We start from the raw sequence: 25,182 nt of genomic DNA on the forward strand, positions 1-25,182 counted from the left end.
ACAGGGGGTGTGGGTTGGCCTGAAGCCTCTCGTTTGTGGAGCAGGCCTTGCACGTGCACCAGGGTAAGGCAGTGTGCTGAAGGGGGGCGGGCATGGTGATGCCTGTCTGTAGTTTCAGCGTTCAGGAGACCGAGGCAGGAGGATCTTTAGTATGAGGTCGGTCTGAGCTCCATAGTGTGTTCCAGACCAGCTTGGCAACAGAGCCAGATCATGACTCAGGCCCCACGCCTGTCCTCCTAGCTACTCAGGAGGCTGAGCTCTGGGAATCATGCTTCAGAGCCAACCCTGGGCAGAAAGAAACCCTGTCAGTCTCTTACCTAGAATCAGCCAACAAAAAGCCAGACGTGGAGATGTGGCTCAGAGAAGTAACTTATGTAAGGAAGTAGGGAGCTGGGCACAGAGGCCATGAGGGCCATCTGGGGCCTGGGCTGCTGACCCACACAGGCCAAGAGGCCTTTGCATGACTACAGCCTGGATCCCAGCGGCCCGGCTGACGCCCTGGGCACAGGGGAGCCGGCCCCGTGAGGCCTGCCCCGCTGCACATGCGCTCAGCCCTGACAGGCAGGCGACTTCATTCACATTAAACCCAGCACAGCAGGTACCCCAAAGGGAAATCAAGGCATAAAACCCAAGGCCACACCTGCCGGCCAGGTCTGAAAGGGAAGATGTGGGAGATGGGCCGGCCATCTCCTGCCTCCAGTAGTGTACTGTTCTCTGCTTCCTGGCTTTGGTCCAGTGTTCTGGCCAGACCTAGCAGCTGCCATGGAACCCCATCGTTATTTGGGGACCAGCAGGCCAGGGCGGTCATGGGTCCCTTCGAGTGCAAGCGGGGCCTGTCGGGGTGTCTGGCTGGGGTCAATGATGATGGACAACGTGCGCTTGCCAGGCTGAGGCCTAGGCAGGCAGGCGTGTGGCTGCCTCGGTCTCTCGCTCTGGCCTGCCCGGGACTGCTGGAGTGCCCTCACGGGGAAGGGCTCCGCCTCCAGCGCGACCTGCAGAGCCTATCAGGTGCCACCTCCTGCTGGGGCTCAGAGCAGCTGAGCAGAGCTGGCATCTGCCTGGGATCAAAGGAGTCTGGCGCCAGGCTAGGTCTGCCGGCAGAGCCAGACGTGGGTCCATTCTGCAGCTGGGCAGCGCCGACGCTGAGCCAGTGGGGACTGAGAGCCAGGAGGTTCACAGGACAGCGCCCAGAGAACAGCCAGCCGTGCGTGCGAGTCCTCAGGTCAAAGTCCAGTGTGGTCAGTGCCCTGAGAGAGAGGCAAGGCAGGAGCTTCGGGAGGGGGGCCTTGGCACTGGCGGGGAGTGACTATAAAGAACACAGGGAGAGGGGACAGTCGTCTTCCTAGGGGAGCGGGAAACTCAGAGGTCAGCAGTAAATCCAGGACCAACAAAAGCAGCCAAGAGGCCAAACAGCAGCAGGAATGACTTAAGTCAGAAGGAAGGACTTCCCAAGCCAGGAGCCAGTGGCTCATGTCTCTATAATCCTAGCTACTCAAGAGGCTGAGATCTGAGGATCATGGTTCAAAGCCAGCCTACGCAGGAAAGTGCATGAGACTCTTATCTCCAATGAATTCCCTCCCTCAAAAAAAAAAAAAAAAGCTGGAAGTGGCTCTGTGGCTCAAAAAGTAGAGCACTAACTTTGAGCAAAAGAAGCTCAGGGACAGTACGCAGGCCCTGAGTTCGAGCCCTAGGACCGGGTAGAAGAAGAAAAAAAGAGGAAGGACTTCCTGATCACAAACAACAATAGAGGAAGTCAGGACTTTGCATGCCCAGCTGGGCTTGTCCTCCTCCAGTCCCTCAGCCTGACCGTGACCAACAGCCTGGGAGCCTGGAGTCCCGGGAGCGGGGGAAGAGCTGCAGGAGCCGGCTGGAGACAGGAGACCCCTCCACGTGTGTGCGGAGCCCAGGCCCCGCCTCCCCGAGGCCCCAGCCCTCTCTGCCTGCGTTCTGAGCTCCGGCAACCCGGGGCCCTCCCCTGTGGTGCCCTCCCCGGGACCCCCGTCACCTTGTTCAGGGCACAGCCAGGTCATCTCAGGCTGATCCGCGAGTCCAGTTGCTGCAAATGTTCCTGGACGCCAAAGGGAATGGTAGGTGTCCACATGCTGTGGGGATGGGAGCCGGTACCAGGTAAGGAGGGGGGTCACCCCATTCTTCCTCCCACCCAGCCCAGAACCCCCTGGAAGGCCACAGACTGCGGTGGGAGCAGAAGGCAGAGGCCTATGAGACCAATGGTCCTTTTCCGGTTACTGACTTGCTGTGGACCTCAAAGGTATTCATGACTGCTCTGTGCCTACCTCCTCACGTATAAAATGGGTCTACAAGGCCCATCCTTCCGGGCAGAAGACACCGTGAGTGAGTAGCTGAGAGGTATCTGAAGCAGTGTCGTCAAGCACGGCAGAGCACACATGTGAGCCCGGCACGCAGAGGCGGAGGCAGGGAGATAAAGGCTAGCTCTGACAGGGAGGCCCTGTCTCTGAAGCAAAACTTAAACAAAAGGGCTGGGGGCCTGGGCCAGAGTATAGAGCAAATGCTTAGTATTCAGGAGGCCTTGAGTTCAATCCCAGTACCACACCAGAGGAGATTTAAAGTGCTGGTGTCAGGGTTGGACAGGAGACACTGTGGTGACACATTGGTGACAGGATTCTGGCTCTTCAGGTCCATTCCTTCCCCCTCTGTACTGTCACGCAGAACGTGCAATACCAATCCCTACCTGAAGGGGCGCTCTGATTAATCAGAACATTTACTTAGTATACGATTTTTCTTATTGCATAATCAACAGAACATTCAGTAAGACCTTTGATGGTATCTCCAGTTAACCAGAAAAACGCTAGAGCAGGATTGGGAGTTCTAGGCCAGCCTCAGTCATCCCGGGGCTGGCACAGCCCTGTCTTGAACTACACAAAACCCCCTAAATGGTGTGCGAGCTGCATGCAAGCGCAGCCCTCCTGCCTGGGAAGGGGCAGCGGGGTGGTCAGCGCACCCCGGGAAGCACTGAGGAGGAAGTGAGTGCCGTCCTGACTAAAGCTCGCAAAGCCCGGGGTACACGCCGCCCCGCCCCCGTCTCCCAGGTGGAGAAACTGAGGCCAGCAGCGCACCCTGACCGCACACGGCCCTGGGGCCAGCAAGACTCACGCCAGCGTGTGCAGGTGGGGGCACTTCCTCAGGCTGGCGGCCAGCTGCTGGGCACCCACAGCTGTGAACTTGTTGTACTGGACACTGGGGAGAGGAAGCAATCCTGAGGCCTGGCCCTGGGACCAGCCCTTCCCTTGAGGCCCCTGGAGGCCCCAGCCCCCCCCCCCAGCTCAGTCCCCCGCACTCACTCCATCACCCGCAGGGACTCCATGTCGGGGAGCACGCGTGCCAGGCTCTCGGCTCCTTTGTCACAGATGCAGTTATTGTACAAGCTGCGGAAGACACAAGGTGGGGAGGACTTGGAGTGCCGGGGGGAGGGCTTGGGGCCCGCTGTAGCGGGGGGGGGGGGGGGCCCCTCCCATGCTGGACAAATCAATTCAAAAGCAAGCAGTGCTATACCAAGATCGACCAGCAGGGGGCAGCACCAGTGCCGGCTGGTGTGTGGGTCACCCTCTCCCACAGGAAAAAGCTTTGTCCTGCATCCACACCCGATCTACCACCGGGGGCGGAGAGCTTCCTCCCGGCCACTGGGATGGCTCCCCCTTTCCAGATGGGAAACGAGGGCCCCAGAACCAGGTGACTTTGGCCCGGGGGCTGCTGGCCCTGTGTCCAGGGCGGGGGCAGCTGGTGCAGTGTGCATCGCCAGGGCAGCCCCAGGGCCTCGCCTGCGCCAGCCGGGGCCCCACTCACCTGAGCCTCAGGAGGGTGGCGGCAAGGGCGGGCAGGGCGTCCGCCAGCTGGCAGGCGCCCACGTCGGTGATGCTGTTCTGGGAGAGGCTGCGGGACACCGCGAGGGGAGGCTGAGGCCCCTGTGTGTGCCTGCACCCCAGCGTCCACCCCCGGGGTGGCCTGCAACCTCAATCGGTAAGACCATAGGTAGGTGACAGATGATATAGTCAGACAGACAGACAGAAAGAGTGAGCAATGACCAGATGGACAGCTGGGTGCCTGTGTGATTGGCGGGAGGGGGAAGGGAGGGTGGCAGGACCCAACGCGAGTTCGGGGCTCCCGTGGGGGGGGGCAGGAGATGCCTGGCGGAGGACTCACTTGAGCGTCTCCAGCGCCTTCAGCCATGGGAAGGTGGCCGAGAGCTGCGCGACGCCCTCGTCCCCGATCTTGTTCTCGCTCAGGGAGTCCAGGCTGGGGGGCATCAGACAGGGGTGTCAGCCAGTGCCCAGGAGCCCCCCGACCCTGCCAGTCCCACCTGAGCCTCCTCCTGCCCTGATCGCTCCCTCATGAGCCTCGGGGAGTAGGCCTCCGTCACCCAGGGGCACCAGCTGGCCGGCCAGGGGACGAGGCCCAGCCTGCAGCCCTGGAGCCCAGCTTGGAACCACACTGTGAGGTGGGGCCCTGCCTCTGCCCCCTCCCCCCGCTCCAGAACTAGAGCAGCGGGGGAGGTCACGGAAGCACCCACGCATTCTCCCTGGGGTGGGCGGGCTGTGCGCGCTGTCCCGAGGGGGGGTTTGGCCCTGGGGCAGGGATGGGGGGTGAGGGGTGGGGGGGGGAGAGTGGGCACTCACTCCAAATGCTGAAGGGAAGAGAAGGCGGGAAGGATCCTCGCCAGCTTCGGGAAGGCCTGGGCACCCAGGACGGGGCCCAATCTAGGAGGCAAAGAATAGGGTCCTTCTTCAATACCACCCAAGGGGGCAGAGACAAGTCAGGAAGGCTAGACTGTGCCCTCCCTCCAGCCCCCCCACCTGCGCCTGCCCCCCCCCACCTGCCTGGAGCAGATCCCACAAAGTTCCCCAAGAGGCCGGCTGGATTCTCGGCCTTCACCCTGCACCAAGGCAATTCTCAGCCCTGGCAATGCCACAGGCGCGCCCCCCCTCGCCCCCAGCCCAGGGCCTTTGCATCTTAATGACAAAGACGACTTTGTGGGACATACATTATGCCAGGCACAGGAAGAGTCTTCTAGTAGCCTTAAGTAAAGACTCTTTTTACCCCACCCACCCCACCCCGCCCTGTTTCATAGCTAGGGAAGCCATGGAACAGAGACTAACTCATACTAAGTCAGAGCCAGAGTTTACATTCAGACTTCATGGGGAACAACAAAAAAAAACAACAATAAGGAGTCTGGCATCAGTGACTCATGCCTGTAATCCCAGCTCCTCCAGAGGTTCAGAGCTGAAGATTGTGGTTCAAAGCCATCCAGGAGTGGAGTGAGTGAGTGAGAACACGGGAGATATTGGTGACAGGGGACCCTGACGGGGACCCATTGGGGTTCTAGCTCTAAGAGGTCCGTGGGGTGCCCACATCCTTCCTTCCTCAGACAGAAGCTTCCAGGGCATCTAGCCTCAGGTGTGGTGGCGTGGTGGCAGGCTGCGCCACCCGCGGCTGCTGCTCCCCGGAGCGCAGTTCCGAGCAAAGCGCACGGTTTATTGGGTTTTGGTTTTTTTTTAAGCCCAAAAGGGCTCTCAGAGACTGTGTGCAGACATTTCCTGTTCTCAGGGATATTTTTATCCCCACACAAAAGTGGCACTTCATCTGCTGTTGAAAACAAAAGCGAGGCCGGGCGCTGGCGGCTCACACCTTCATCCTAGCTACTCAGGAGGCTGAGATCTGAAGATCACAGTTCAAAGCCAGCCCGGGCAGCAAAGTCCGAGAGACTCTTATCTCCAATGAGCCACCAGGAAACTGGAAGTGGCGCTGTGGCTCAAGAGGTAGAGCGCTCGCCTCGAGCTGAAGAGCTGAGGGACAATGACGAGGCCCAGAGTTCAATTCCCATGGCAGAAAGGAAGAAAAGAAAGACAGATAGACAGGAAGGAAGGAAGGAGGGAGGGAGGGGGAGGGGGAGGGAGGGAGGCACCTGGCTTTGGGGGCACTGGGACAGTGATGGGGGGGCTGCCATCCACTGGGCACAGCGAGCAAGCCACTCAGCCTGGCTGGGCCTCAGTTTCCTCATGTGGCCACTGGCATGCCCGGGACTAGGCCCAGCGGCAGGGCCTGGGACCCACACCTCATCACCCGTGGGGGGACAGCTCTTTCTTCCCTTGTCCCCTTTTCTTTCCTCCCCTCTTTTTAAAATTTTGAACGCAGGCAGGCCCTTGGCCACGTTAGCCATGCCTCCAACTCCTTTTGCTCTACCTATCTTTCAAATAGAATCTCATGAAGCCCAGGCCTGCTTCAGACTCCAGTTCTCTTTCCTATGTCTGTGTAGCTGGGATGACATGTGAACCACAGTAGCTGGACTGTTGGTTGAGATGGGGGTCTCAGGAACTTTTTTGGGGGGGGGCCAGGGCTGCACTGAAAATTCCACTCTCCCAAGCTCCACTTCCTAAAGTAGCTGGAATTACAGGCATGAGTTGCTGTACCCTTCCTAGCCAGGATCAAAGACTGAGTTTACATCTTATGAGTGAGCTCAGAGCCAGGCATACATGACTTTGACCACTCTGGGAAACAATTTACTCTCCCTTGGCCTCAGTGTCCTATTCTTACAATGAGGAGATAACGGTTCATCCGGAGAAGGATAGCCTGTGTATGCGTGTGAGCAAGCACACGCGTGTGCAGAGCCAGCCAACTCAGGAATGAGTGGGATGCAGGTGTAACTGGCACTAACCGCTCGCGTCCCACTCTGCCCCTCAAGCCCGGTCCCCGCCAGGCAGGCCCGGCCCGAGGGGAGGAAAGGCTCTGGGAACCCCAAGTCTCTGCTGGCCGGAAACAGCTCCCGGGGCAGAAGGAACCCAAGACCCCAGCCCCCACTCACGCAAACTCCAGCTTCTTCAAGTCTCGGACGGCAGGCAGGTCCCTGGCCGGGTCGTCGGAGCAACGTGTCACCCTGCAGGGAACAGCAGCGGGGACGTCAGGGGTGCAGGCTGGGCCCTGCGCGTGCCCCAAATCCCCCAGGGCAACCGCCTTCCCTGGGCTGCCGCTGACCTCCACCAGGAAGGAGGGCCTCAGGGCCGCAAGGCTCAGGGAGAGGCTCAGAGCAGGCCCTGAGCAGGTCCTGGGCCGCTCAGTGCATGGCAGGCTCCAGCGTGTTTCTGGGCTGCGGTCGTTTTTCAGTACCCGGGGCTGGAACTAGGCGCTTTACTTGGCGGGTCCTTTTCACTTTTACTTAGTTTTCAGGGAGGGTCTCTAGTTTTACCAGGGCTAGCCAGGGATCTTGACCCTCCTTCCTACACCTATCATGTTCCCGAGATTCGGGAATGACTGCCATGTCCAGCTTGTTTGTTGAGATGGGTCTCACTCACTTGCCTGGGGGTGGCCTCAAATCACGCTCCTCGGGATCTCGGCCTCCCAGGCAGCTGGGATGACAGGCCAGATGGTAGCGGGTTTTGAATGGGGAGAGGGGTAGCGCGGCAGCACCTGTGCTTCAGTGGCCACTGCTGCTGAGACCCCAGCCCGGCGGTGCCCAGGGGGAGGGGCATAGAGCCGGGGCACACCCAATCTGCACAGCGTGGGCCCCGCCCATCCACACCCCTCACCTCGGGGTCTGCACCAGGTGGCCCAGGTCCTCGACGTCCTTCAGGGACTTGGCCTTGAAGGGCTCGATGGTGAATTTCTCCTCCGCCGCACAGAGTAGCGGGGTCTCCCCACGCCGCCGCAGCGACTCCCACAGCCCGGTGGTATCACTCAAGGCGGCCCTGTGGAGGGAGGGCCTCAGACCCAGGCGCAGGGACCTTTCCTTCCTCCTCCAGAAACCTTCCAGGACCACTCCAACCCTGACTGCTGCTTCCTTTCTCAAAACTCTCACCGTGGTTTCGTTTCCCCTTTTCCCTTTGGCTACTAGGAAGCTCGCTGCTACATTCTGGGTAAAATATGGCTAGGAGGAAATGGGGGAGCAGTCTTTTTCTCTGGGGAAATATGCTGACGTGTTCAAGCAGATTGGAGGACTTAAATGGGTGCATGAAGGGATTCAGACTTCATTCGGAGGGGAACAGACTATGCTGAAGGGCTGTGGAGACGGGCCTGGGGGCCGAATACAGTGGGGTGGGAGGGAAGAGAACAGGGGTGGAGAGGGCGGTGCGGGGGTGAGGGATGGGGGAACGGAGGGAGGAAACGCAGCCTTCCGAGCCAGACATGACTCAGTGGCTGGTGTGGGGCAGGACGTCACGTGTTGCGGGGAAGAACGCCCCCACCCCGGCCGCTTCCTAAGTGGAAGGAGTCTGTGCACCCCATGTGCACCCCGCCCCGCCACGGCCTGCCCCCACCTGAACCGCGTGACACAGGAGAGTCCCACGAGGCTGCCCAGGCCCGAGGGGTCAAGGCCAGTGCTGCGGAGGTCCAGGGAGAAGTCTCGGCCTGCGGACTCCAAGGCCCTGCCCAGCAGGTGGGCATCGGGGGGCGTGAGCCGGGTGCCCAGGAAGGAGAGGTGTTCGGGGAGCCCCTGCAGCACGTGCTGCCAGATCCCGGGGTCCTGTGCCTCGTGGGCGCAGTGCAGCAGCTCCAGCACCCGCGCCGCCTGCAGCTTCCCGGGCTGGAGCCGCTTCAGGTACCTCGTGAGCACTTTCCGCTTCCTGTCCGCCCCGGTGGCGGCGGCGGCGGCCGGCCCCAGCAGGGCTCCCAGGCAGCGGGCGCGAGGCTGGAAGAGGAGGCCAACGAGGAAGCGCGGGGCGCCGGCCAGCCAGTTGTCATAGGGTCTCTTCTTCCTGGGTGTGAGCGCCAGGTACTGCGGCAGCTTCTTGTCCTTGATGTCGCTGCTCTGGGCCAGCCACAGGGCCCCCAGGAAGCAGTGCAGCGGGAAGCTGGCAAAGGCCAGCCCGGCCTCCACAGCGCCCGGGGCGGCCCGCACCAAGCCCCGGGCCACGGCCCACGTCCTGACCTCGGCCGAGGGGAACTGGTCTTCCCGCAGGGTGCTCTGGTGCCTGCGGCCCAGCTCCCAGGCCAGCTCGGCCAGGCTGGCCAGGGCCCCCGGGGGGCTGTCCCTGGCGGCGGGGCCCACCAGGCCCACGTAGAGTCCCGTGAGCGTGCAGGGCAGCTGGGCCTCGGCGCCCGCCCGCAGCAGCACTTTGGAGAGCTGGCACACGGCTTGGCACACGGCGGGGTTGTGCCCGTGGCTGGAGAGAAATGGCTGCTCCCTCAGAAGCACCAGGGCCCTCTCCTGGTCCTCGGTCGCCCCCGTGTCCTCAAAGTATCGCCGTAGGTAAGTCAGAGCCTGCTCGGCGGAGAAGCCGGGCACCTCGAACAGGGCGTCGGCCTTGCTCAGGCACTGCGCCAGGCGGCCCCGGGGCCGCGCCGTGAGGACCAGCGTGCAGCCCCGCAGCAGCTTCCCCTGGAACAGGCCGGCCAGCAGCCCGCGGAAGGAGCAGGGCTCGGAGCACACGGGTCCACACGAGCCGTCCTGCGCTTCGAGCTCCTCGAAGCCATCCAGGATGAGCAGGACATGGTTGGACCGCCTCACAATATGGCTGAGGATCCTGTCGTCCAGGGCTTGTGCGTGCAGGCCCGCGGGGCAGAGCAGATCCTGCAGGCGGTACGTGGTCCCCGGACGGTCCAGGCAATGGCAGGGGACGTGGAAGACGAAGTCGTACTGGGGGAGCTGGCCGCACGCCCAGGCCCTGCTCACTGCCCGGGCCCAGTGGCTCTTCCCCACGCCGGCTTTGCCCAGCACGGCGATCACGTGCGTTTCTCGCGGCTGTCGGCGGTCTCTGGTGGACAGCAGCACCTCGGCCAGACCCCCGTGGGCCGGCTGTCGCTCTGCCCAGTCCAGGGTAGCCAGCTCCCTCTCCTGGCTCTTGTTGCTGCCCTTCTCCAGCCTGGCCCGCACCAGGTCCACGTCCACCAGGAGGCCATCCAGGCCCGCAGGCTCAGCCTGGTACCTGTCCCGGAGAGAGCGGCAGAACTGCTCCACGGGCCCTGCCGAGGACAGGGGGGACGTGGTGTCAGAACCGGAAGCGCGTGGACAGCACCGCCCGCCACCTTCCCCTGCCAGCTCCTCTTGCTCCTCTCAGTTTTCATGGATAGTGCATTCCTTCCTTCGTTCATATTTTACTCATCCTCGGCCACTCCTGGTTTGGGGGAAGGTTCTGGCACTTCTAGGATTTGAGCTGGGGTTTGCTAGGCAGGCACTCTACAACTAAGCCATGTCTCCGACGCTCTGGCCCTGTGTTTCATCGATTATTATTATTACTGTTATTACTAGTCTTACATGAGTTGGCAGTACTGGAGTTTGAATTCAGAGCTGGGCACTTGCTAGACTGGCACTCTACTACTTGAGCCACGTCTCCAGCCCTCGTTTTTTGTTGCTTGTTTTGGAGATGGAGTCTAGAAAAGTTTTCTGCATGGAAATGTGTGTGTGTGTGTGTGTGTGTGTGTGGAGACCTCAAATCAAGATCCTCTAGATCTCAGCCTTCCCAATGAGAAGGGGGGGTCACAGAATGAGCCCCCGGTGCCTCGCTCTGGTTTACTTTTGAGATAAGGTCTAGCGTCCCACCCAGCACACCGGAGCGGCCATCTGCCTCCTCCAGGCCTTCCTGTTATTGTTGGGATCATAGGTACTTGTCACCACACTCAGCCTCCCCTGATGAAGATGAAGTCTCAAGGACTTTCCTGCCTGTGCCAGCCTGGAGCTGAAATCCTCCTCCTCTCAGCCTCCCATGCCACCCAGTGTGGCAGGCCCTCGCCTCTCTACTCAGATAGGTAGAGAAGGGCCTCATCAGCTTTTCTGCCCTGGCGTCTTTCCCTCTGTGTGTGTGTGTGTGTGTGTGTGTGTCTCCCCTTCCCCCGTATGATTCTCCTGCCTCAGCAGCCTGAGTGCCGCAGTCACAGAGGTGCGCTTCCATGCCTGCTCACCATTCTTATTCCCTGCTGACTCCTTGCCTACTCCCATCGCTCTGCACCCATGGACTTCCTTCATCTACTTGCTCTGACAACAACCATCCCTCCTCTGTTCTCTCAGCCCTGCACACACCCCCACCACACAACCAAGGCCAGGGCCTCTCAGGTGCGAGGGCTCCTGAGGGGCAGGGTCTCCGCACCTGCTGCTCAAGTGAGTGACAGCATGAATGCTGAAATGATGGCAGTGAAGTCAACAAGCGACAATGAGAGGGACTCAGCCAGTCAAAGCGGAGTAAATGCTGGGTGAAGGAGCCAATCAGAAGTGAGCAAGCACTGGTTGCATGAGCCCCTCAGGGCTCACAAGCACTATGTGAATCGGCTAACCAGAGCTCAGCAAGCATGGCTTGAAGGAGCCACATGAAGCCAGATTTGGGTTTGGACAGAGGGCGCCCACCACCACTCACCGGGCCATTTTGGGAGACTGACAGAGACCTCTGCAGCCCCTTGGTGTGGGGAGGGCGACATGTCATCCTCTGTAGAGAGAGAAGATGGTGGCATTTAGGGCTGGGGGGGGGGCCTCCAGCCAGCCTTGAGTGTCCCAAGGGCAGAGCCCAAGTCTAGGCCACAAGGTGATGGCCTGGCCATGGCTGGCCTCTTTATTGCCAACAGCTCTACTCTCACAACTTGTTCTGAAGGTTTGAAAAACCCCAGCACTGGCATAAGAAGTGGGATGTGTAACCTCTGAAGACGAGCCCCGGGTCAGCTTTCTGCTGGAGGCTGCACTGTCTCACCACACGGTGTCGCCCCAAACCCATCCACACCTTCTGCTCTAGAGGCCTTCCCACTGGTCGCCCCAAACAGGAGCTGCCTCTTAATGCAGGCAACTCAGTCTGTGGAGCCTCCGGAGGCGTGGCCCGCCCCAGAACCCAGCCCTGCTTCCTACCTGTCACACCTGCACGGGAGGTCAGCGCTGCTTCAGGCATGCTGGGCAGGTCGGCCGTGGATGGAGCAAAGGGGCTGGTGGAGCCTGGCCGCTCTGGGGACTTTGGGAGGCTCTGAACAGGAGGACCAGGGCAAGGAAATACCTGGCTGGCCTGGGGTATGTCACCTACATTGAAAGTAGACAAGGTATGAGAGCCACTGGGGACCCAAGCAGAAAGCCACTCGGGTCCACCCTCATCTCAAGCAAGCTGTGTGGCTTGGCACACCCAGAGGGAGAGTTCCCAAGGAAGGCCTCTCAAGACAAAGCAGAGGAAAGCGCTCTGGAGTGACGGCTGGCTCCCAGAGCCTCAGGGTTCCCATCTGTGAGATGCACACAGCACCTCACAGGGCACGCCAGGCTGACGCTCCTATGGTGTTCTTCCTGCTCATCTCGCTGCAGGTCAGGAGCGATTCCTTTCTGCACTCACAGAACATCAAAGGACATTCTGACCTGAGCAGAAGCTTTTGCCCACCTCAGCCAAGAGCCTGGACGTGCCTTCCCTGCATTGCCTACAACTGTCAGGGTGTGGCAGGTTAGCTGGGGCCATTTTACTGATCTGGGGTGGGGAAGGGGCAAAAAAAAAAAAAGACAAATCAGAGAAACCTTGCTGTGCAACCTTGCACAGCAAACTGTTCACACTGGCATACTAAAGGAGTTAATTCTTCAAGTATCTCTTTTTGCTTAGATTCTTTTTTGGGGGCGGGGGTGGTGGTCATGGGGCTTGAACTCTGGGCCTGGGCACTGTCCCTCAGCTCTTCAGCTCAAGGCAAGTGCTCTAGCATTTGAGCCACAGCATCATTTGTGGTTTTTCTGGTGGTTCATTGGAGGTAAGAGTCTCATGGGCTTTCCTGCCTCCTGAGTAACTAAGACTATAGGCATGAGCAACCTATGCCCAGCTGTTGCTGGGCATGTGTGGATGTCTCAACTTGAAAATCGTGTGGTTTCCTAAAGGTCAGGCATCACACACCCAACCACCTCCGGGAGCTACATGGTACAGTTCTGAGTTTGGGGAAATGGAAATAGAGGAAGGTGTGCTGGGGAGGAAGAGTCACGAGAAGGATGGGGGAGAATAAGATCAGAAAATCAGCTGACGTGGAGGAGGGAGAGGTTGAGGGACACACACACACACACACACACGCGCGCGCGCACATACACACTCCTCACCATGATAGATAAATATCCCGGAGATGTTTGTGCCAGACTCTGAAATTTGCCAGCACCCCTGGGGCAGGGCAGGGAGAGTTGAGATGAACTGGAAAGGTCCGGCAGAAAGATGGAAGCAGTTCATGGAGGATCCGGAGGGGAGCGCTGCAAAAGACCAAGGCAGTGAGGTGGGGTCTTCATCATTCTCTTTTGTGACAATGTGCTGGGCATCTGACTCTCACTGAGAGCTCTGATTTTTCCCCAAGAACCACAGCTGTGCCTATCTTGCCTGGGAAGGTGATCCCAGGCACCCAGCACTCAGTAGCTGGTTGGCCGGAGACAAGGCATCCTGTGGAGAGGGCTGGTAGGTGAGCTCCCCAAGTGGTGGAGATTCCCCCAAACATACCTGTCAGTTGGACAGCTCCCTCCAGGGGTGCCTGGCCTGGTACTGGTTCCTGGCTGAACAGAGCAGGTGATGGGCAGAGCAGGGGAGAGTTGCTCCCTACTGGCCCTACCAGGAAACTGCCAGTCAGGATGGGCACAGCAGGTGTCTCAGCTGTGGGGGGAAAGGGGTAGTGTTGGGGGGACACACCTGGAGGGGGCAGTCAAAGGAAAAGCCTGTCTTTTTTTTTTTTTTGCCAGTTCTGGAGTTTGAACTCAGGGCCTGGACACTGTCCCTGAGCTCTTTTGCTCAAGGCTAGCACTCTACCACTTGAGCCACAGTGCCATTTCTGGCCTTTTCTGTTTTTGGTATTGAGGAATAGAACCCGGGGCTTCATGCATGCTAGGCAAGCACTCGACCACTAAACCACATTCCCAGCCCACCTGTCTCCTTCTTGACCTACTGATCAGTGGCTATTCTGAAGAAAGCCCCAGCTAGGACTTGTGACTGGGTGCTGGGTGCCCCTGACTGGGAACACCCCACCTCTCCTAACCAGTTGATGAGTCCTTGCAGGGCTTCAGCTTTAGATGCTGCCTTCCTGTCAGATCCAAAGCAACCCAGGGCCTGTGACAACCTCCTCATCACCGTGGGTGCTTTAAGACCAGGCTTCAAAAGCCTTCTGCTTACTGCTAGGGCTGGGCTGCTACCTTTGCAGTAATAACTGGGGGTGAAGGGAGGAAGAGGAGGAGGATGCACCTGGTGGAGATGGTGGGCATGGGGTGAGACCAGGGCAAGTCCTTCTGCCTTGAAGGCCTTAAGAAGAGGCTGGGTGGGAGAAGCGAGGTCTCCCCTCCGCTGGGGAACCACACCTGGCTGCAATCCTGCCCTCTCTGTGTGGCTGGGCCATCTTCAACTAGAGACTTCGCCTCTCTGGGCTGCTTGTGCCAGCAGCAGGCCCAGCCTGGGGCGGGGGGGGGGTCTCCTCACCTGGCTTCCTGCGCTTCGGGTCCAGGGGCTGCTCCTCCGGGAGGGCTGAGGAGGGAACATGGTGGTCAGAGCCGGCCACGGGGGTCCCACAGCCCCGGCAGGCTGGCGGGGCCTCCCTGTGCCCCGGTGCGGGGGTCCAGGGAGGGCCAAGGGCGGGAACGCGCTCCCGGGTGGAAGCTCACCAGGGGTCAAGGCCGGAAAGCCCCGCCCCTTCCGGCTGCCACCCAGCGAGCCCTAAGGAGGGCGCAGTGAAGGGCGGGGCTACAGCCGGAAGTACGTACAGGCCGTACAGGCCGGAAGTGTTCGTAACCCAAAGGGCTGCACGTGCCGGAAGTGCTCAGATCCAAAATGTTGCACGTGCCGGAAGTGCTTGTACCCAGAGTGCTGCGCATGCTGGAAGTGCCGAGGCCAGGAGTGCACGTGCCGGAAGTGCTCAGATCCAAAATGTTGCACGTGCCGGAAGTGCCAAGGGCAGAAGAGCCTAAGGCCGGAAGTGCATCGGGAAGCGCTTGCACCCAAAGTGCTGCCTTGTGCCCAAAGTGCAAAGGTCGGCAGTGCTAAGACCAGCGGTGCACATGCTGGGAGGGGGGAGGGAGGGGGAGGGGGTCGGTCCTGGAGTGGACCCCCGGGGTTGCCACCTGTGATCTCCCAGCCGTGTTAAAGGAAGAGAGCCGCTGTGTAGAATCGAGCAGGTGAAATGTGTCCATTTGCAGAAGAAGAAATGTAAAAAAGCAAGCCAGCTTCTAGATGCACAGAATATCAATGGCAAGGCAGAAAGGACACGGGTGGCGTTGGCCACCTTGAAGAGGGACCGTGAGAGACAGGGACCGGAGGAAGATTTGCTCTCACTGAGTATGTTTTGCAGTTGACATCTTTTAGCATGTATCTGAATCATGGGTTGCATGGTAAATACATAGACACCAAGGTCACAGGTGGCCGGGCATAGAGGAGCCCTCCGATTATCCTACTTTACATACATTGCCACTGAGCGATCGGGGTGTTACCGCACACCAGGCACTGTACTAGATGCTGAGGGTACTAATAAGCGTGCAGGAACTATGTAGAAGGCAATCAGTAAAACAGCTCTTATCACAGTGACCACTACAGAACTGTAATACTCCGCGTGGAAGTGTGGTCAGGGAAGGCTTCCAAGAGGAAGTGGCCTAATGGATCTCATGGGAGCCAGCCATAGGGAGAACTGGGAAGAAGGGCACGGCAGGTAGTGAGAATGGTGTTGGAAAGGCCCTGCAGTCAGGAAGCCCTGGGAGGTGGGTAGAAGAAACTCAGTGAGGCTGGAACGCGATGTTCCTCTGTGGTGAATCAGAAGTGGGAAGGGTCTGATCTCGTGGCTGGATGCTGTGGGGGAAGTTCTAAGGAGGCAGGGAGGCTGGGAAGAGGCTGAGAGATACAGGCCCTGGTCACACAGTTCAGGATTGCACTCAACTCTTGCCACACTTGTGCTTGAAGAGTCCTCCCTCAGACACCAGGTGAATGACCATTCAGTGTGAAGGAGAAGCCAGAACTTAAAGGCCAGACAACCAGGGCTGATCCCAACCAGTGGCCAGGCTTCCTGAGCCATCTCTTTACTCCATGGATCACTACTAACCAATGGTAAACTGAGGCAGCAGGGGTCCCAACTCCAGAGGAGGTGGGCAGTACTTCACAAACGAGCAACTGGGAGCCTGAGCAGGTTCTAAAGCCAAGGAAGGGGCCAGGCCGGGCTGGGCAGGGCCTTACTCACATCGTTTCTGATTTCGCTTTCCCACTTCGGCCGGCACCTCTACGCTCTCACATGTTCCCTCGTCTAGTCCAATGTGCTCTACTGCGGAAGAGAAACCAGAGGGATCTCACAGCCCTGGGGGGCTGTGACAAGCCACCATAGCCCATGTCTGCAGAGGAGTGGTGATCCGATCCACAGTGCGTCCCAGGATCAGGAAGGAAATGCAGGGCCTCTCCCCAACTTACTGAAAATGTCCTTGCTCAGGCCCTCCATCTGGGAGTCCTGGAACACATACTGGTCCAGTTCCGCTGACCAGACAAGGAAACACATAGTCAGTCAGCAAGTCTCCCAGAACCCTACTGTGTGCCAGGCCTTGAGTTATACGTCAGGGAGCTGTATCTCTACAGGCCTGGCACACAGTGCGGGCTCGATGCATGTCTCTGGACATTTATTTATTTGTCAGTTGGATTAAACTCAGGGCCTTTGCACTTGCCATGCCTCCAGCCCCTTTTTGCATTGGTTATTTGTCAAGGCAAGGTTTGGCTTGACAAAGGCAAGGTTTTCTCTAGGCTGCCTGGATGGTGAGCCTCCTGTTGGTTAAGATGGAGTCTTCTGGGCTTTTCCCCCCCAGCCTAGACTCAAACCATGGTCTCCCTGATCTCCATCCCCCCCAAGTAGCTAGGATTACAGGCATGAGGCATGGTACATGGCCACGAAAACTCTCCTGCAGACAGAAAGCAGTGCAAAGCAGAGCTGTTAGAGTTGGCATGGGGTTCAAGTTTCAAATTCCACCTCTATTCTCCATTGGTCCTTACTATCTCATTGGCAACCCTAGACCAGTTCCTTAACAGGTGTGGGGCCCAAGTTCCTCATGTGTTCAGGAAGAATACATAGCGCGGAAGAATACATAGTATGGAATGGTGATGGCTAGTCACTGTGCGTCTGAGGCTTTCAGCAGGGTAGCTAGCAGGCACTCCCTAAACGGTGGATGATTATGACTCAGAGCCAATGGGAAGACAGGAGTCATGGCGGAGCAAGGAGTGCATAGGGGCAATCAGAGAGAGCTTCCTGGAGGAAGAGATCCTAGAGGGAAGCCTTAACAGACAGGGCAGAGTATGTGGGGAGAAGAGTGGAAGGCTTAGTGGGAAGGAGGAGACAGGAGGAGGCAAGGTGTTCAGGATATGTTTCAGAAATCGAAGCACAGGTGATGGTGTAGATGTGTCACGTTGGGGCAAGTTCGGGCTTGATGTGAGGGGGAGCCACGGAGGATGGGGGGAGCTGAGGCCCGGAGTCGGGGTGAGGCTGGGGACGGTGGTGGAGGCCGTGGGGTGGCCCCCCCGACGCCTAGCAAGTGTTTTCTCAGCAAATGCCTTCTCTAGGTACTTGGACCCCAGGCTTCACAGTCATCTTCCAAATAGCGGGGATGGTGACCCCCATTTAACACACGGACATGGTAGAGAGCTGTATTTGGGGTACCGAGATGACTGCTCCGGGCTGGGGAAGCTTTCCTACCAATGTTGGCGTAAGCCTCCCCAGCCTCTTCATCCTCTTCTACATCACACAGCAGCCTAGTGAACTGGTCGCAGTTGATGGTTTCCGGATCGGCTTCTGGGAGTGAGAGAGAGAAAGCCTTTGGAATGGAGAATGGCTGAGGCGGAGGGTGGAGGCGCAGGAGCTGTCCCTGGTGCTGACCAGAGCCTGGCGCCGGGTTCCTCCTTGGGTGGGGCGTTCTGTGGCAGCAGGCTGAGGGGTGGGGACAGATGGACGAGGCCGGGGGGAGGGAGGCCCACCTGAGCACAGCTCGATCTCTTCTCCAGCTAAGTCCATCTGGTCACAGATGTGGTAAAGGCATAAGGGGTCTGTGTCACTGTTGAGAAGCTCCAGGTACCCGCCCTCTGGCAGGCCCACCTCCATGGTGCCTGGCTGCCCACTGCCTGGGAAGAAAGACACACCCAGGATCTCACAGCGGGCTGGAGAGATGCCGAGAATCAACACCCACAGCTGCTCCCAGCCGGCCAGGGCTGGAGGCTGGGTTCTCTTTCCGCACCTCCTTTCTGCTCAGGGCGGTGGAAGAGGAGCTGGAGCTGCATCCTGGCTGGAAGGCGTTAGACAGGTTCCTGACCCTCTCTGGGCTTCAGCTTCCCCACCATTAAATCAAAAGCATGAAGCTTGGAAATAGAGCTGCGGCTCAAGTGGTAGAGGGCTAGCCTTGAGCCAAAGTGCTCAGGGACAGTGCCTGGACCTGAGTTCAAGCCCCTGTACCAGCACAAAAAGAAAGGAAAGAAGGGGGGCTGGGAAGATGGCTCCGTGGTAGAGCACTTGCCTTGCGTGCCTGAGGCTCTGGGTTCGATTCCTCAGCACCACATAAGCAAAATGAAAAAAGCCGGAAGTGGCGCTGTGGCTCAAGTGGTAGAGAGCTAGCCTTGAGCTGAAGAGCTGAGGGACAGCGCCCAGGCCCAGAGTTCAGGCCCCACAACCAGATTCCAAAAAAAAAAAAAAAACAACCCAAAAAAAGAAAGGAAAGAAAGATGGAAGAAGGGAAAGAAAGGAAGGAAGGAAGGAAGGAAGGGAAGGGAAGAGGGAGGGGGAAAAGGGAAGAGGGAAGGGAAGGAAAAGGAAGGAAGGAAAGAAGGAAGGAAGGAGCCAGTCTTGTAGTTCTTGTAGGCACGCAGCTAAAGAAAATCTCCTTGTGCCAGGGGGCACTGGCATCAGCCTTCTGGGTTCCTGGGTCAGACCTGTTCACACGCCCTAGCTGTCTGCTTATCATGCTGACATCTGCTTAGGTCTTGGCGTCTGGTGTTCTTCCATCAAAGCCCCATACTGGAACCATCCCCCACCCCCCTGCTTTTGAAGAGTGGGTTGAGGACGGAGATGTCACTGCCCCCTGCAGTCCTTCGCTGCCTGTTGCCTGGCCGTGCTGCCCATAGGTGTGGCCCTTTGGCACCTGGGTGTGCCCCCATGGCGTAGAGCCCTGGATTGGCCCTTCTGGCTCTGCGCTGCTGCAGCATTGGTGCAGGATGGATGGTGGCAGATTTAGATCCCATCCCACCCCGTAGTGGGCTTGAGATCCACAGGAGGGGAGGGGAAGGGCCGGCCTGGTGGACAGAGCAGGAGCCCTAAAGATACAATATGTGGGGAGTCTGGGGTGCCCAGCTCTGCTGCCTCTCACATTAAAAGATGGCTAAGAGAGTCACTGTCTGGGAATGGGGGGGGGCTACAGCATCGCTCCTCACTGACCAGCCTGCTACCTTACCCACCCTCTCCAGTCCCAGCACTCTTAAGAATACTGGCATAGCCAGGCTATGCATAGTGACTCATGTGTGCAATCCCAGTCCAGGCAAAAATTAGCAAGCCCCATCTCAATCAATAATGTGAGCGCTGTGATGCATGCCTGTAATCTCAGTTGTGCAGGAGGCTGTAGGTAGGAGAATCTAGGCCTAAGACTATCTGAAAAATAAATCAGAGTCTGGGCATGTAGCTCAGTAGAAGAGTGCCAGCCTAGCAAATACAAGGAGTGAGTTTGAGCCCCAGTATAGTATTCTCACACACACACACACACACACACACACACACACACACACACTCAACTACTGGCATTTGGCAACTCTGCCTCAGTTAGCTTGCTCATGCCCATGGCAGGAGGAAGTGACCTCAGCGTAGGAAAGCTGGAAATAGAATCAATATTGGTGCCGGTCCCTGACCTTGATTCGCAGGAAGGCGGGGCAGGAGTTGGCTTGTCACAGCCATGTGTTGGCACAGGCTCAACACCGGAGCCCTGACACTTGTGACCTGGGTCCTGCTGGACTTTTGGACGCCGCAGCACCTTCTGTGGCTTCCGGGGTCCCCATCCGTTAGATAAGACGGTCACAGGAGAGAAAAGACTTTCAGCAAAACTCTACGAGGATCTCAGTTCCCTGAGCAGTGGCTCAGTTAAAGGACAGAACCTGGTTTCCCCCACAGGGGCTTCACAGAGAACAGAGTCATATCACAGCTCCCCCCACGTGAGAGAAACCCATCTGGAAAGCTGCATGCTTCCTGACCCCCCCCCAACCTCAAGTTGGGCTGGAAAGCCAAAGGTCAGAGGTTGGGGAGAGAGAGAGGGAGCAATGGGTGGGGACCGGGCGCAGGGGACTCTGGGGCCGTGAGGCCTTTCTCACGCAATGGCAGTGGTGACTTTAGATCCTCCCGCACCTGTCTCAGCCCACGGAATATGCACCGCCAACGGGGAGCCCGGAGCAACCCCCCTCCAGTAGTTTGGGGAGGTGAGGGGTGGACTGCACCACCACACTAAGAACCCACTAGGTGCCGTGGCTCACGCCTGTCATCCCAGCTACTCAGGAGGCTGAGATGGAATGGCTTCATGGGAGACGATTTGGTTTCCTCCCCCCCAAGTGCCACCTGGAAGTCAGAGCCCCACAAAGATAGCAGGTGGCCACCTCCAAAGCCTGGGCAAAGCCCGTGGTGGCTGCAGACGCCCTCCTCCTCCAGAACAAGCTGGGAGATCTTGGAACTCCCAGGCTGGGAACGCAAGGGTAGGGGTGAGGGGTCCCGGGACAGGAGAGCAGGGAGACAAGCTGTAGCTAGGAGACCAGGGATGGCCCAGGCGTTGGAGTGGGCTCTCAGGATACCTGGGTTCTAATCCTGTCCCTGCCAATTGCGTATTAGGAAGGCTTGGCCAAAATGAAGCAAAAACAACTCCCTGGACTCAGTAGCTTTCAGTGGACGATGTTGGAAATCACCCAACCAAGGTGGCTTAAGCCCCAGGTTCCCAACCACTCCTCCCTCCCCCTGCCACACACACACCAAATCCTGGGCCTGGAGCTTAGAGGAGAGCCCTGAGTATGGGGTGGGGCCTGGAGCCTGGGTAGAGCCTTGGGTGTGGGGTGAGCCTGGAGCCTGGGGACAGGGCTTAGAGCGTCGAGGTGGGGCCTGGAGGCTGGGGGCGGGGCCTGGCCTGGAGAGTGGGGTGGAGCCCGGAGCAGGGGGCAGGGTCCAGGGTGTGTGGGTGGGTGGGGGACAAGCCTCTCAGGGACCCTTCCCACTCACGCTGTCAGCTTTCTGGAAACTACAGTTTGGATAGTGACTCTGAACGCTTCTTTTTCCCTTCTATTCCACCCCGGCGCAAAGGCAAGAAGCCCCATTTTCCTTAATCACCCCCAGGTGGGGGCCGTCTTTCCTGTTGAGGACACAGGTGGACCGCCGACGGCTCCCTGCCGAAGGGCGTGCTCTTGACTGCCTGGAGAGAGGCCCTGGGCCTCCTAACCGTGTCGCCCCAAGCCGTGTCCCCCCCAAAGCCATGTCCCCCAAGCTGTGTCCCCCAAGTCATGTCCCCCCAAGCCATGTCCCCCCAAGCCGTGCCCCCACTAAGCCGTGTCTCCCCAAGCTGTGTCCCCACTAAGCCGTGTCCCCCCAAGCCGTGTCCCCCCAGCCGTGTCCCCCCAAGTTGTGTCCCCCCTAAGCCGTGTCCCCCCAAGCTGTGTCGCCACTAAGCCGTGTCCCCCCGAGCTGTGTCCCCTCAAGCCATGCCCCAATTAAGCGGTGTCCCCCCCAAGCCGTGTCCCCACTAAGCCGTGTCCCCCCAAGCCATGCCCCCACTAAGTTGTGTCCCCCCGAGCCGTGTCCCCCCCAGCGCCCATGGGGTGCGGTACTGGGAGGTCTGAAGTACACCAAGCTAGCTTAGTGGCTGCAGTTCTGATTTTCGGGGACACCCGCGGGGACCCACGACCCCCTCCCCAGCCTCTCAGGGTCTCTGTCTCCATTAAGCATGCAGTTTCAGACCCCAAGGGGAGGCGGATGCAGTGTTTTGGGGGAGCCCCCTTCGCCATTCCACAAAGGGGTCCGAGGTGAGGGTATCAAAGTCCTCTGGCCGCCGGGCCGCGGCCGCTCTCGGTCCCTGTGCTCAAGTGCCCGCACCGGCCACCGAGGCCGCCGCCCATCCCGCGTCCCTCCGGGAGCCCCCTCCCGGGGCGCCCTGCAGGTGCGGGGCACGCGGGGCCGGGGCTGGCGAAGCGCGCGTCTGTCCCGCCGCTCCATCCTTGCGTCCGTGTCCCCACACCGTGTCTGCACACTTTCCCGCCAGCCTGTCCCCGCCGCCGCCTCCGGTCCCCGCAGCTCCCTCCCGGCTGCTGCCCGGAGTGGGCCGGCCTGGGCACCCCCATCTCCGGGTCCCCGGGCCCCGCGGCGCGCCCTCGGGCAGAGCTGCCCGCCGCCTCCACTCCCAGCCCCACCTGGGCCCTGCGGAGGGGACCTCGGTCACCTACCGCGCTCCCGGGCTCCAGGCGCGCGCGCGCACGCGGTGCTGCCGGTGGCCTCTGTCCCCCGCCAGCTCCGGGGCTGGGTGAGCTTGGGGCGGCCCGTCCCTAGGCACCCCACCTCCCCACCTCCCTGCTCCCCTCCCCACCTCCCTCCACCCTCTCGCTTTTCTTTCACTTTTACATCTGCACCGCCCCAGGGCTTGAGCCAAGTGGGAGTCGCTGGCGCGCGGGCTGGGCGGCTGCTTCCCACGTGCTTTCTCCGAAGGAAGCGGCTTCGTGGAATCCCAGGCTGTGCCGACTCCACCGCGCGTGCGCTCCGGGTTCTCCTGCCTCCCTCCCCCTTCTCTCCACCTCCCCCCCCCCCGGGTCCGATCTCACAGCCGGGCTTGGGATGGGGGATGGAGGAGGTCTCCATGGTACCCAGCCACTGCTCCCGCAAGGCTCCGTGGCTCCCCAGCCCAGCGCCATGGTGGAGGGCAGTGACACCTGGATCGGAGTCAGTCCTTCCTCCTTGGGAGGTAGGATTCCCACCCCTTCCAACCACGCAGCGCAGCATCAATACCAGGACCATATCTTCCCAGTGATATTCGGTGGTAACACCCACCCTGCTTGACCTCTGATCTCTTACCCTTGAGCCCGAACACAGGATTTCCTCCTTAGCCACTTTATAGTGGAGGAAAACCAAAACACTAGTTAACAACTACTTGAAGGGCACACCACACCCAGCCAGGAGGGCCGGGCATCCAGCCAGCTGCCCCGCTGATAGAGGATGTCAGTGCCATCCATCCATGCTTTCTCCTCCTCTGCTCCCTGGCTTCTGGTTCTCAAATGCCACTTGGGGACTGTGGAAAGGGTGGGTGGCCAGTGACCAGGTCCAGATACTCACCAGCCACACCACAAGGCTGACTCCTGGGGGTTTCCTGCTTCCCCAAAGATAAGCAGAGGTCTCACCCTAGAGAGGCACTCTGTTTATTAAAAGGCAAGACCCAACAGCCACAGGACCTTGGTCTTGGCCTTAACCAAGCCAGCAATGCTCACACACGCACACATACACACACACACCCTTGAAAGTCTGAGCGCTGGCTGACCCCAATGCCCCTTTAGTGGGGGGGGGGGACCGTGGATTTGCACCTTCCTGTAGCTTCTCTCAGAGGAACCTGAACTCTTTGAACTGGCACCCTTCCATTCACAGCAAGGTCTCTGTTCATCCGGCCTGGTGTGCCGGAGACCTCACTCTAAATGAAGATGCATGCTCAGCTCCAACATTCTCCCCACCCAGTTACCTTGGGGTTCAGGCAGGTGGGGCCCCAGAGGGCATGGAGCCAGGCAGCGCATGGTCTGAGACCCGAAGGGAGGAAGTGGTGCCTGGAGTCGGCACCCCTCCCTGTCTGCAGGCCTCCCCCAAGGATGTCTGAAGTCCAGGGCAGCAGCGGGGAACGCATCACTAGCCTGTCTCCCTTCACACAGGTCAGGAGCCCCACAGCCAAGCTAAGCCAGCGTGCAAAGGAAGTAAGCAAGGGACCAACAGAAAACTCTGTCCTTGCCAGGTATTCTCAAACTGTCAGATTTCCTGTGTCTGTATACCCCCTAATTTGCCCACGCTCCCTTAACCCTCTGCGGGCCTCTGATGTTAATTTCAGTTCCTCATTGTGGACCAAATTGGGTGACCACACAAGGTTGCCAGTTGTCTGGTGGTGGGGACCTGGAGCACTCTGACACTCTTGAAGTGACTGTCACCAGGGAGGCACACAGAGGCCAGCTGCCATGTATACTGTTCTCGGCAGAAGGGGGGCAGTAATGTACGGTTAGGCCATACATTCTGCTGGGGTGAGTGGATTCGGAACTTTCCTGTCCTAACCGCCATATACCAAATCACCTTCAATCTCCCTGGAGGTCCCCAGTGGTGCAGACATCTTTTTTTTTACTTTTTTGTCAGCTGTGGGGCTTGAACTCAGGGCCTGGGGTCTGTCCCTGAGCCTCTTTGTGCTCAAGGCTAGCACTCTACCACTTGAGCCACGGCGCCACTTCTAGTTTTTGAGTGGTTCATTGGAAATAAGAGTCTCCACCAGATGGGGAAAAACCAGGTGTTTAAGGATACAGGTGGATCTGATGCAACAATGAGAAGTACAAGTTGTCATGTCCAAAACGAGCTTTACAACGTCGATGCGGGGGAGGGGGTGGAAGGGGGTAGGGGGAGGGGGGAAGGAGAAGGATTGGGATGGGGGGAGGGGGCAGGCTGGGAAGGGATGGGAAGGGTAAACAAAGGAAGAGGCTGCAATGCTTGGTAAGAAATGTACACATTATCCTGCCCATGTAATTGTACCCCTCTGTACAGTATGTTCACAAATAAAATAAAATAAAATTAAAAAAAAAAAGAGTCTCCACCAGGACTTTTCTGCCCCCAGCTGGCTTCGAACCATAACCCTCAGATCCCAGCCTCCTGAGTGGCTAGTTACAGGCGTGAGTCACCAGTGCTTAGCCCAGATATCATTTTTTAACTCCAAGCTATTGAACACACACACACACACACACACACACACACACACACACACAGAATGTGAACTTAGCCTATCACCAGCATGCAGACATGATGCTAAATAATACTGACTCACACAGGGCAGAGTACAGCTTCTGGTCTCCGCTATCCTCCTGATTGGGTAGAGAAAGTCTCTGTCGGTGCTTAGTTTCTGTGGTTTGGAGTGTGTGGGAGGATTCAGTACTAGGGTTTGAACTCAGGGCTTTGCACTTGAGACACACCTTCCACTGTTTTGCTTTAGGCATTTCAAAAAGGTGTCGAATATATATGTGCCCAGACCTGCCTGGATTATAATTGTCCTGTTTATGCTTCCCACATAGCTAGGTTTGT

At 58.8% G+C, this 25,182-nt stretch overlaps 1 protein-coding gene across 2 annotated transcripts; it reads right to left on the bottom strand.

Annotated features, from left to right (window-relative positions):
• Nucleotides 1-555: 555 nt before the first annotated feature.
• Nucleotides 556-23,782, bottom strand: Ciita (class II, major histocompatibility complex, transactivator). Of its 2 annotated transcripts, none has more exons than XM_013011599.1 (20): nucleotides 23,600-23,782; nucleotides 17,853-17,996; nucleotides 17,575-17,670; nucleotides 16,308-16,370; nucleotides 16,084-16,164; nucleotides 14,343-14,387; nucleotides 13,380-13,529; nucleotides 12,995-13,138; nucleotides 11,801-11,956; nucleotides 11,313-11,381; nucleotides 8,283-9,927; nucleotides 7,557-7,715; nucleotides 6,836-6,907; nucleotides 4,653-4,733; nucleotides 4,180-4,272; nucleotides 3,823-3,909; nucleotides 3,321-3,404; nucleotides 3,133-3,216; nucleotides 2,006-2,102; nucleotides 556-1,247 (listed from the first exon to the last, which is right to left on the bottom strand). In XM_013011599.1, the coding sequence occupies exons 1-19, from the start codon at nucleotides 23,649-23,651 to the stop codon at nucleotides 2,027-2,029; spliced, it is 3,381 nt and encodes a 1,126-aa protein (XP_012867053.1). In that variant the 5' UTR covers nucleotides 23,652-23,782; the 3' UTR covers nucleotides 556-1,247; nucleotides 2,006-2,026. The 2 variants fall into 2 exon arrangements, with proteins under 2 accessions (XP_012867053.1, XP_012867052.1); XM_013011598.1 differs by having other exon boundaries at nucleotides 11,792-11,956.
• Between the last annotated feature and the right edge of the window lie 1,400 nt (nucleotides 23,783-25,182).

The sequence above is a fragment of the Dipodomys ordii genome, unplaced genomic scaffold, assembly GCF_000151885.1.
Source record: "Dipodomys ordii isolate 6190 unplaced genomic scaffold, Dord_2.0 Scaffold14, whole genome shotgun sequence".
Classification (NCBI taxonomy): Eukaryota; Metazoa; Chordata; class Mammalia; order Rodentia; family Heteromyidae; genus Dipodomys; species Dipodomys ordii.

Coding starts and splice junctions, on each gene's coding strand:
- Ciita (XM_013011598.1), bottom strand. CDS start 23,651: ATGCGCTGCCTGGCTCCATGCCCTCTGGGGCCCCACCTGCCTGAACCC. Junction 16,165..16,307: donor CCTGAGCAAGGACATTTTCA/GTAAGTTGGGGA, acceptor TCTCTTCCGCAG/TAGAGCACATTGGACTAGAC. Junction 3,405..3,822: donor GCCACCCTCCTGAGGCTCAG/GTGAGTGGGGCC, acceptor TGTCTTCCGCAG/CTTGTACAATAACTGCATCT.